Source organism: Scyliorhinus canicula, chromosome 10 (assembly GCF_902713615.1).
Source record: "Scyliorhinus canicula chromosome 10, sScyCan1.1, whole genome shotgun sequence".
Lineage (NCBI taxonomy): Eukaryota > Metazoa > Chordata > Chondrichthyes > Carcharhiniformes > Scyliorhinidae > Scyliorhinus > Scyliorhinus canicula.
The window spans coordinates 141,213,477-141,226,064 of record NC_052155.1 but is presented as its reverse complement, the minus strand read 5'-3'; the positions used below and the strand labels follow the sequence as shown (position 1 = coordinate 141,226,064).

General features: G+C 44.0%; 1 protein-coding gene across 6 annotated transcripts in view; it reads left to right on the top strand.

Annotated features, from left to right (window-relative positions):
- LOC119972690 (collagen alpha-1(XV) chain-like) overlaps window positions 1-12,588 on the top strand; it is a 521,348-nt gene that overhangs the window by 333,951 nt on the left and 174,809 nt on the right. For all 6 annotated transcript variants that reach the window (XM_038809807.1, XM_038809806.1, XM_038809803.1 and 3 more), the window contains one exon: window positions 9,862-9,939. In XM_038809807.1, the coding sequence (XP_038665735.1) occupies window positions 9,862-9,939 (78 nt within the window). The remainder of the gene's footprint in view (window positions 1-9,861; window positions 9,940-12,588) is intronic.

Here is a 12,588-nt window from a genome sequence, read left to right as displayed (position 1 = left end):
CACACCCATATGTTCTGGGCATGTCCGGCATTAAAGGGGTTTTGGAAGGGGGTGGTGGGGACTTTGTCCAAGGTGGTCGGTTCCCGGGTGGAGCCAGGCTGGGGGCTCGCGATCTTTGGGGTGGCATCGGAGCATCGGGAGTGCAGGAGGCGAGAGAGGCCGGTACACTGGCCTTTGCGTCTCTAGTAGCCCGGCGTAGGATTCTCTTACAGTGGAGGGACGCGAAGCCCCCGAGCCCGGAGACCTGGATCAATGACATGGCCGGGTTCATCAGGCTGGAAAAGATTAAGTTTGCCCTGAGGGGGTCAGTACAAGGGTTCTTCCGGCGGTGGCAGCCTTTTCTCGATTTCCTGGCGGAGAGGTAGAGGGCGGTCAGTCTCAGCAGCAACCCGGGGGGGGGGGGGGGGGGGGGGGGGGAGGAGGGAGGGGGGGGGGAGGGGCGGCGGGGGGGGAGGAAGGGGGGTAGGACGAGGGGGGGTTCGGGATTTGTTAAGGGGGTTTGTTTTTGCGACGGTGTGTTTGCTATTTCTTTTTCTTTCTTGCATTGTTATTAGTTATTAATTTATTACTTTGTATTGGGGGGGATTTCTGTTTCTGTTTAGTTTAATACACCTTGTTTACTTTAACTGTGGGGAGAAAATTTGTTGTTGAAAAATTTGAATAAAAGTTATTTAAAAATAAAAAAAATTATTTTGAACAGATGTATTGATCTCACATTCAGTAGGAAGTCCTAGAAGTGACATTGGGCAATGAGTCAGCATATTTTCCTTTCCCCCTATTTCCTCCATTTCCCACTGATGGTACATCAGGGTACCAGTAGACAAAGAGAGGAAAATTGTCCCACTCTATCTATCTGCAGATGAAACCTGTTCCAATATAAGCTTGAAACTGAGCTTGCTTGAAGCCTGTATTTCCACAGGAGGAAAAATCAAAGGACATCCATTGTGTGTTAGAAACAGTATCATGCACATCGAATGATAGATTGTTTACAGCACAGATCAAAAGTCAAAATCAAATCAATACACAAATCAATAGATAACTAACAGAAAAATACTTGCCTCAGTGGACACAATGCAGACTCTTTGTCAAAGCCCTGATCTTTTCATGGAGCTTTGACAAAGAGTCGGCAGACTCGAAACGTTAGCTCATTTCTCTCCCTCCGGATGCTGCCAGACCTGCTGAGATTTTCCAGCATTTTCACTTTTGTTTCAGATTCCAGCATCCGCAGTAATTTGCTTTTATACAATGGCTGGGACTCTCTGGCCCCGCCATGATAGGTTCCCCTGCAGTGGATGAGGCGAGACATTCACATCTCCATTGATTTCGCTGGGACCTGAAGATCCCACCCAAAGGAGGGGCTGGAAAAACCCACCCAAAATGTTCTGTGTTTTTTTTTTAATTTGATTTTGTTATTGTCACATGTATTAGTATACAGTGAAAAGTATTATTTCCTGCATGCTGTACAAACAATGCATACCGTAGTTGTTATGGGAGAGTGGAAGAAGGAGGCCTATGTGAAGATGAGGCATGAAGTTTCAGTTGGGGCGCTTGATAGTTACAAGGAAGCGAGGAAGGATCTAAAGAGAGAGCTGAGATGAGCAAGGAGGGAACATGAGAAGTCTTTGGCAGGTAGGATCAAGGAAAACCCAAAAGCTTTCTATAGGTATGTCAGGAATAAAAGAATGACTAGGGTAAGAGTAGGGCCAGTCAAGGACAGTGGTGGGAAGTTGTGTGTGGAGGCTGAGGAGATAAGCGAGATACTAAATGAATACTTTTCGTCAGTATTCACTCAAGAAAAAGATAATATTGTGGAGGAGAATGCTGAGACCCAGGCTATTAGAATAGATGGCATTGAGGTGCATAGGGAAGAAGTGTTGGCAATTCTGGACAAGGTGAAAATAGATAGGGCCGGATGGGATTTATCCTAGGATTCTCTGGGAAGCCAGGGAAGAGATTGCTGAGCCTTTGGCTTTGATTTTTAGGTCATCATTGGCTACAGGAATAGTGCCAGAGGACTGGAGGATAGCAAATGTGGTCCCTTTGTTCAAGAAGGGGAGTAGAGATAACCCCGGTAACTATAGGCCGGTGAGCCTAACGTCTGTGGTGGGTAAGGTCTTGGAGAGGATTATAAAAGATACGATTTATAATCATCTAGATAGGAATAATATGATTAGGGATAGTCAGCATGGTTTTGTGAAGGGTAGGTCATGCCTCACAAACCTTATCGAGTTCTTTGAGAAGGTGACTGAACAGGTAGACGAGGGTAGAGCAGTTGATGTGGTGTATATGGATTTCAGTAAAGCGTTTGATAAGGTTCCCCACGGTCGGCTATTGCAGAAAATACGGAGGCTGGGGATTGACGGTGATTTAGAGATGTGGATCAGAAATTGGCTAGTTGAAAGAAGACAGAGAGTGGTAGTTGATGGGAAATGTTCAGAATGGAGTTCAGTTACGAGTGGCGTACCACAAGGATCTGTTCTGGGGCCGTTGCTGTTTGTCATTTTTATAAATGACCTAGAGGAGGGCGCAGAAGGATGGGTGAGTAAATTTGCAGACGACACTAAAGTCGGTGGAGTTGTAGACAGTGCGGAAGGATGTTGCAGGTTACAGAGGGACATAGATAAGCTGCAGAGCTGGGCTGAGAGGTGGCAAATGGAGTTTAATGTGGAGAAGTGTGAGGTGATTCACTTTGGAAAGAATAACAGGAATGCGGAATATTTGGCTAATGGTAAAATTCTTGGTAGTGTGGATGAGCAGAGGGATCTCGGTGTCCATGTACATAGATCCCTGAAAGTTGCCACCCAGGTTGATAGGGTTGTGAAGAAGGCCTATGGTGTGTTGGCCTTTATTGGTAGAGGGATTGAGTTCCGGAGCCATGAGGTCATGTTGCAGTTGTACAAAACTCTAGTACGGCCGCATTTGGAGTATTGCGTATAGTTCTGGTCGCCTCATTATAGGAAGGACGTGGAAGCTTTGGAACGGGTGCAGAGGAGATTTACCAGGATGTTGCCTGGTATGGAGGGAAAATCTTATGAGGAAAGGCTGATGGACTTGAGGTTGTTTTCGTTAGAGAGAAGAAGGTTAAGAGGTGACTTAATAGAGGCATACAAAATGATCAGAGGGTTAGATAGGGTGGACAGCGAGAGCCTTCTCCCGCAGATGGGGGTGGCTAGCACGAGGGGACATAGCCTTAAATTGAGGGGTAATAGATATTGGACAGAGGTCAGAGGTGGGTTTTTTACGCAAAGAGTGGTGAGGCCGTGGAATGCCCTACCTGCAACAGTAGTGAACTCGCCAACATTGAGGGCATTTAAAAGTTTATTGGATAAGCATATGGATGATAAGGGCATAGTGTAGGTTAGATGGCCTTTAGTTTTTTTTTCCATGTCGGTGCAACATCGAGGGCCGAAGGGCCTGTACTGCGCTGTATCGTTCTATGTACATAGGGAATGAAGGAGAGCCTGCAGAATATAATGTTACAGTTATAGCACGGTGCAGAGAAAAGATCAACTTAATACGAGGTAGGTCCATTCAAAAGTCTGATGGTAGTAGGGAAGAAGCTGTTCTTGAGTCGGTTGGCATGTGACCTCAAACTTTGGTATCTTTTTCCTGGCAGAAAAAGGTGGAAGACAGTCTGTCTGAGGTTTGTGAGGTCCTTAATTACGCTGGCGGCCATTCTGAGGCCATTCTAAATACAGTTAATGGATGGGAGGCTGGTTTGCGTGATGGACTGGGCTACATTCATGACCTTTTGTAGTTTCCTGGGCTGTGATATAACCAGAAAGAAGGCTTTCTATGATGCACCTGTAGAAGTTGGTGAGGGTCATAGCTGACATGCCAAATTTCCTTAGTCTTCTGAGAAAGTCGAGTCGTTGGTGAGCTTTCTTAACTATAGTGTCAGCGTAGGGATCCAGGACAGGCTGCTGGTGATCTGTACACCTAAAAACTTGAAGCTCTCGACTCTTTCTACTTCGTTCCCATTGATATAGTCAGGGGCATGTTCTCCATTATGCTTCCTGAAGTCGATGATAATCTCCTTCGTTTTGTTGACATTGAGGGAGAGATTACTGTCGTCGCACCAGTTCACCAGATTCTCCATCTCATTCCTGTACTCTGTCTCATCATTGTTTGAAATCCGAACCCCTGCGGAGGTGTCATCAGCAAATTTGAAAATCGATTTGGAGGGGAATTTGGCCACACAGTCATAGGTGTATAAGGAGTATAGTAGGGGGCTGAGGACACAGCCTTGTGGGGCACCAGTGTTGAGGATGATCGTGGAGGAGGTGTTGTTGCCGATCTTTACTGATTGTGGCCTGTGGGTTAGAAAGTTCAGGATCCAGTCGCAGAGGGAGGAGGCGAGGCCAAGGCCACGGAGTTTGGAGATGAGTTTTGTAGGAATTATGGTGTTGAAGGCTGAGTTGATTCTATGAGTATGCTTTGTTAGCAGTAGTTTTGGGCATTCAGTAATTAGGGAGTGAAAATCAGACAGGATTCTGCAATCCTGAAGATCCAGATTGCTATGTGTCAACTGCGTACTGTGCATAAGAATGAACTGATAGATATTAAAAGGCAGCTTGATATCTACACTTATCTACACTATCAAAGTATCAGCAGTTATTACGATGTCACCTAAGCCTGATAAAAGTAGACCTTTTTGACATTCAGAGGCCGTTTGCTCAGAATCTCACACCCTATTTGCAACACTTGATATTACACTGGTAACATTCTCAGAGCTGCTTCTGCTTTGCTGCCATTATCCAGCATGAAGTGCATCAGGAACCCCGTCGCTGCATGTGAATGGAGTCTCCAATGTCCTTCCAACAGACTCACAGCAGCTCCGAGGAATTTATTGTGCTTTGTAGGAGTGAAAATGGTCTTAAGCAACTGCACAAAACAGGAAATAACTGCCGCTTGAATTAGAATTTGCCTGATTTACTTTTCAGCCCTGGACGTATTCTATTAGTTAGTTCACCTTTTTGTGACTGGTGTGCTTGGCCTACACATTGACAGTTCGATAATCGACCAGGTTTTACTTTGCACTACACTTTCCAACACCTAAATTTGGTTTTATTTTTACATTTGTACAAGCTGAGCTCCCATTCCTACATCCAGCAAATAAAGTGATGGAAGTTAAAAATATGATTTACAACAAAGAAAAGGTTTTCATGAATCAATAACTGGGATATTTACCCAATAAGGAAAGTAATAAAACTGAAAATTTCATTCAACAATTCACTTAATTACCTTCTTTCACACAGATATTTTAATGAACAGTTTTAATTCCATAAATATGAAACACAAGAGCTTGGATTTTTGAAATTACATAGAATCTCTCCATTGTGAAAATGGTGCAAGTGGCGGAGAAATGGAACATGGCACCTAATATTTTCACAGGGGTGGAAATGGCCCCGGGACAGGATTTGCACATAAGAACATAAGAATTAGGAGCAGGACTAGGCCATCTGGCCCCTCGAGCCTGCTCCACCATTCAATGAGATCATGGTTGATCTTTTGTGGACTCAGCTCCACTTTCCGGCCCGAACACCATAACCCTTAATCCCTTTATTCTTCAAAAAAACTATCTATCTTTACCTTAAAAACATTTAATGAAGGAGCCTCAACTGCTTCACTGGGCAATGAATTCCATAGATTCACAACCCTTTGGGTGAAGAAGTTCCTCCTAAACTCAGTCATAAATCTACTTCCCCTTCTTTTGAGGCTATGCCCCCTAGTTCCGCTTTCACCCACCAGTGGAAACAACCTGCCCGCATCTATCCTATCTATTCCCTTCATAATTTTATATGTTTCTATAAGATCCCCCCCCCCCCCCCCCCCTCATCCTTCTAAATTCCAACGAGTACAGTCCCAGTCTACTCAACCTCTCCTTGGATTACAACCCCTTAAACTCTGGGATTAACCTTGTGAATCTCCTGTGTGTTTCACAGGGGCTGCTGCCCATGTAGATTAGCAACTGCCTCCACTTGTGTCTAATTTTGGTGACCCACATGTGCAAAACATAATGTTCACAGGTTAGATTGGTAGGAACAGGTCTGAACTTTATGGAGTCCTTTAGAAAGGGTAAAACACCTTTCGATAGGTAGTGTACCATTTGAATATGGTTCTGGTACATCTTTAGGGGAGATTAGGTGCCCTTTTGGTGCGGTCAGCTGCCCCTTGGGAGAGGCAAAGTGTCTCTTGGGAATTTGAAAAGTCGACATAAATGCACGTAAAAAGTGCATAAACTCATGAACTGTCAACTTCATGGGAACAGTCAAAAAGACCTGTTGGAAGTAACTCAAAAAGATCAAAGTGAACTGCCAAACATGTCAAAACGAAATGGCAATGGCAATTGAAAAGAAATGAGTGTTTAAAAAACCATTAATACTATTTCACTCTTTCTGTTGACATAAGCCTTACTGGATTAGTGCTGCATGACTGATTTTACAACCTTTCAGTATCAGAAAAGGGTGCCTTCCATAAACTAGTTTGATTTATAGCTCCAAGAGGCTATGAACTCTTTGAAATAGCATTATGAATTACCATGTTTGGGGCGGCATGTAAGGTCAGTGGGTTGCTCACTGCTGCCGACGGCGCTGAGGACCTGGATTCGATCCTATCCCCAGATCCCTGTCCGTGTGGAGTTTGCACATTGTTCCTGTGTTTGGGTGGGTTTCACCCTCACAACCCAAAGTTGTGCAGGGTAGGTGGATTGGCCACACTAAATTGCCTCTTAATTGGAAAAAAAATTTGGGTACTTTAAATTTATTTTTAAAAATTAATTGCAATGTTTGTTTTTGTAAGGGATCAAACACTTGAATGAAATGTATTTAAAATAAATTTAGAGTGCTCAATTCTTTTTTTTACCAGGACAAACAACCAAAATTTGCACAAAATTATTTTATTTTTACTTTTTTTTATTTGTATAAATTTAGAGTACCCAATTATTTTTTTTCCAATTAAGGGGCAATTTTGTGTGGCCAATCCACCTCACCTGTACATCTTTGGGTTTTGGGGGTGAAATCCATGCAGGCATGGGGAGAATATGTAAACTCGACACAGGGTGACCCTGGGCTGGGATCGATCCCTGATCCTCAGTGCCGTAGGCAGCAGTGCTAACCACTGCCACCATGCAGCCCACAAAATTATTACACTTATTCTTTTGACAAAAAAAAATCACAATTCATTTACTTTAATTTGCATAACATTACTTAGGTATCTTCTGACTTAATTAGATTTACAATGTTTAGGAATTGATTTATATTAATCACTCTCTGCATTCCTTGTCACTCAAAATCCTCAGGATCAAAATCTCCATCTACATAGAATTTACGGTGCAGAAGGAGGCCATTCGGCCCATCGAGTCTGCACCGACCCTTGGAAAGAGAAACCTACTCAAGCCCACAACACCATCCTATGACCCCACCCAATCTTTTTGGACACTAAGGGCAATTCAGCATGACCAATCCACCCAACCTGCACATCTTTGGACTGTGGGAGGAAACTGGAGCACCCGGAGGAAACCCACACAGACACAGGGAGAACATGCAGACTCCACACAGACAGTGACCCAAGCCAGGAATCGGCATTTATTTCCTCAGTGTTAATACTCAGAATATTTCAAAATCAGTGTCCAATGCAACATATCTCTACATTTTCATTATCACTCTGCATTTCCAGTGTTTGTTGAAACATTAAGGATGGGATTCTCCAACCTCTCAGTCACGTATATTTCAGTAGTGGGAGGCAGTGTGCCGTTTGCTGGCGGCTGGATTCTCTGTGTCCGCTGGATTCTCTGTGTCCGCTGCTGTCAATGAGAAATTCTCATTGATTCACCCCATGCTACTGGGGAACCAGTGCGGGGGGGGGGGGGGGGGGGGGGGGGGGGGGGCTAACTTCATTGCAGTGTTAATGTAAGCCTATTTGTGGCAATAAAGATTATTATAAAAAGCTGGTAGTTTTGTTCATGAGTTTCATGGCATGTTTCCATGCCTGTGGGCATGTTCCATGCCTGTGAGCAGGTTTGTGGGCCTGTGGGCATGTTCCATGCCTGGGGAGCCAGACAACCTCCGAGTTGCTGTGAAACGTTTGCCTGAGGCCACAAGGACCCAGTTTCCACAGGACACTTGCTGATGGAGGCCTTGCAGATGGAGAGACTGTGTATTGACAGGGAGAGGCCTACACATTTGGCTCTCTTTTTCACATTGCTGCTAGTCAGCGGTGTAGGTTGAAAATGAGGAGACAAACAGTACTTAAAAACAAAAAGCATACAAATTCTCTTCATCCACATATGAGATACATCATGCCAATTTGTTGGGCACCCTAGTTACTGGTCATCATAAGGACTTAACCTTATTTATTCAGTTGATGGTAACAAAGGTTATGTTCAGTCAGGTCTGTCACACTTTGATAGTCTTTCCCCCAATAGGCTACAGATACTGGGTAAACTGTCATTTTCATTTTTGTTTAATTTTTCCAATTAAGGGGCACTTTAGCATGGCCAATCCACATCTTTGGGTTGTGAGTGTGAGATCCACACAGACATGGGCAGAATGTGCAAACTCCACACAGGCAGTGACCTGGTGCCAGGATCAAACCCAGGCTCTCGGTGCCGTGAGGCAGCAGTGCCAACCACTGCGCCACTGCCGCCCAACTGACATTTTCAAGATAAAAACCAATTGATATTGGTTAGGTAAGGATACCAAGGGGGCGGCACGTGGCACAGTGGTTAGCACTGCTGCCTATGGCACTGAGGACCCGGGTTTGAATCCCGACCCTGGGTCACTGTCCGTATGGAGTTTGCACATTCTCCCCGTGTTTGCGTGGGTTTCACCCCCACAACCCAATGATGTGTAGGTTAGGTGGATTGGCCATGCTAAATTGCCCCTTAATTGGAAAAATAATAATTGGGTACTCTAAATTTATTTTGAAAAAGGATACGAAGGGAGATGGAGGAAGACAAGGATGCAGGTTGAGGTACAGATCAGCCATGATATAATTCAGTAGTGGAATAATCTTGATGGACTGAATAGCCTCGACCTATTCCAATGTTTCCCAAGATGATGGAATCAATTAAAAAGAAATTCTACAATGCCTACTGTTCTACTACGAGCAAAATTGGAGCAGGTTTGGTTTTGCGCCTCAGGTGCAGAAAACAATGGGCTTGGTATTTTAAGTAAGAAGTCTTACAACACCAGGTTAAAGTCCAACAGGTTTGTTTCAAACACGAGCTTTCGGAGCACGGCTCCTTCTTCAGGTGAATGGAAAGGCTTGTTCCAGAAATGTTTATATAGACACAGTCAGAGATGCCCCGGAATGCGAGCACCTGCAGGCAATCAAATCATCAAAGATGCAGAGAGAGAGGTACCTCCAGGTTAAAGAGGTGTGAATTGTCCCAAGCCAGTTCAGTCGGTAGGCCTCTGCAAGACCAGGCTTGTTGGTGGGGGCCGAATGTAATGCGACATGAATCCCAGATCCCGGTTGAGTCCGCATTCATGCGTGCGGAACTTAGCTATAAGTTTTTGCTCAGCAATTTTGCGTTGTCGCGTCTCCTGAAGGCCTCCTTGTAGAATGCTGACCCGGAGATCAGAGGCTGAATGTCCTTGACTGCTGAAGTGTTCCCCAACTGGAAGGGAACAGTCCTGCCTGTTGATAGTCGCACGATGCAGCATCCGAAAGCTCGTGTTTGAAACAAACCTGTTGGACTTTAACCTGGTGTTGTAAGACTTCTTACTGTGCTCACCCCAGTCCAACGCCGGCATCTCCACATCATTGGTATTTTAAAGTTACACTGCTTACATTTTCACTTATTTCTTTTTAATAGGCCTTGTTTTAACTTGTCTTCTTTTCACTCTATCCCAACAGGATATGGAAAGCTCTGGTGCATTTGGACTACCGGGTATACCTGGAACCCCTGGACCTTTAGGACTTCCGGGGTCCCCAGTAAGGATTTTTAATGTGCACATGACTTATAATCGAGAAAGCTATTCCCAATATTTGTATTTTTTTTTTACAAACTCAGGTGGATTAATGAAATGCTTTTCTGCTGACCTACAATAAAAAAATATATGGCCATGTATTTCCTTGAGTTTTCTGCCACCGTGCTCCCACAAAACATCCTTTGAAGTGCAGATAAAACCTGTGGTTGTTTGCAGTGGCCAATTGCAGTAAACTAGTATTTGAACATTGCCGATAAGAGATAAATTTTACCGAAGCTTCTCGGCTTTCACTCATCAGGACAAAACACACGATTGCCAAAATTCAAACCATCGTAGTAACTTACCCAGTCATGTGCAGGGATATGTTCTCTACAAACAAAAGGTATATGTTCAAGCCTTGCACATTTTTTGAATTAGAGCTTGTGGGGACCTTTTGCTTTCTTCATGGGAATGTCTCGGTCAATCGAAGACGACTGTGAACCAATCAGCACCCTTTTTTCTTGTGGTTTAAATTGTTGTGATCATTTGAAATGTGACATTCTTGCATTTGCCCTGATGAATGCAAGATGAAAAGTTTCAAACACTATTCAATACTCACAGGTTAATAATCCCTCAAAATCCTGAGGGTTACCATTAACCAGAAACCAAACATGACCAGCCATATAAATACTGTGGCTGCAAGAGCAGATGAGTGGTTGGGAATCCCCAAACCCTTTCCTCCATCTATAAAGCACAGGCTGGGAGTTTGATAGAATACTCTCCACTTGCCTCAATGAGTGCGGCTCAAACAGCACTCAGGAAGCTCAACAGCTTGATCTGCACCCCATCCACTAATTGAAACATACACTCTCTCCTTATATAAGATACACTGCAGTAATTCACCAAGACTCCTTCAGCAGTACATTCCAAATGAGTAGACTCCACTAGGACAAGGGCAGCAGATACAAGGGAACATCACCACCTGCACGTTCCCCTCAAAGTCACACATCATCCTGACTTGGAATCATATTAGCGTTCTTCCACTGTCGCTGGGTCAAATTCCTGGAATTGTCTCCCTAACAGCACCGTGGGACCAAATGTATGGTAGTTAAATTTATTGATGACACCAAGATAGGTTGAAAAGTAAGTTTTGAAGAGGAGGTAAAGAGTCTACAAAGGGATGTAGATAGGTTAAGTGAATGGGAAAAAATTTGGTAGATGGAGTATAACGTGGGAAAATATGAGTTTGTCCAATTTGGTAGGAAGAATAGAAAGGCAGTATTCTATTAAAATAGAGAGATCGCAGAACTCAGTGGTACAGAGGGATCTGGCCCCCTGTAAATGAATTACAAAAAATGTGTACAGCATGTGATTAGGAAGGCAAATTAGGAATGTTGGTGTTTATTGCAAGGGCAATGGAGCATTAAAGTAGGCACGTTTTACTGCAGTTGTACAGGGCAGTGGTGAAACTACTTTTGTGTACAGCTTTCCTCCTTATTTGAAAAAGTATTTAAATGCGTTAGAAGCAGTTCAAAGAAGATTCACTCAACTGATTCCTGGGATGAAGAACTTATTAAGAAAGGTTGAACAAGTTGGGTCGATACTCATTAAAGTTTTGAAAAATGAAAGTTGATCTTCTTGAAACATATAAGAACATATAAGGTCCTGAGGGGACTTCATTGGAGGGATACCAGGAAGATGTTTCTTCTTGTGGATGATGAGAATTAGGGGCACAGTTTAAAATTAAAAAGTCTTTCTTTTAAGACACAGATGATGAGAATTATTTCCTCTCAGAAGGGCAATAGTCTGTGCAATTCACTTCCCCAGAAAGCAGTGAAGGCTGAGTCATTGAATTTATTCAAGGCTGAGTTAGAGAGATTTTTGATCGACCAGGAAGTCAAGGGTTCTGGGGGGCAGACAGGAAAGTGGAGTTGAGACGTCAATCAGACCAGCCATGATCTTGTCAATTGGCAGAGCAGGCTCATAGAATATAGAACATTACAGCGCAGTACGGGCCCTTCGGCCCTCGATGTTGCGCCGACCCGTGAAACCATCTGAAGCCTATCTGACCTACGCTATTCCATTTTCATCCATATGTCTATCCAGTGACCACTTAAATGCCCTTAAATTTGGCGACTCTACTACTGTTGCAGGCAGGGCGTTCCACACCCCTACTACTCTCTGAGTAAAGAAACTGCCTCTGACATCTGTCCTATATCTACCACCCCTCAATTTAAAGCTATGTCCCCTCGTGTTGGTCATCACCATCTGAGGAAAAAGACTCTCACTGTCCACCCTATCTAACCCTCTGACTATCTTATATGTCTCTATTAAGTCACCTCTCAGCCTTCTCCTCTCTAACGAAAACAACCTCAAATCCCTGAGCCTTTCCTCGTAAGACCTTCCCTCCATACTAGGCAACATCGTAGTAAATCTCCTCTGAACCCTTTCCAAAGCTTCCACATCCTTCCTATAATGTGGTGACCAGAACTGCACGCAGTACTCCAGGAGCGGCAACACCAGAGTTTTGTACAGCTGCAGCATGACCTCGTGCCTCCGAAATTCAATCCACCTACTGATAAAGGCTAGCACACCATATGCCTTCTTAACAGCCCTATTAACCTGGGTGGCAACTTTCAGGGATTTATGTACCTGGATGCCGAGATCCCTCTGT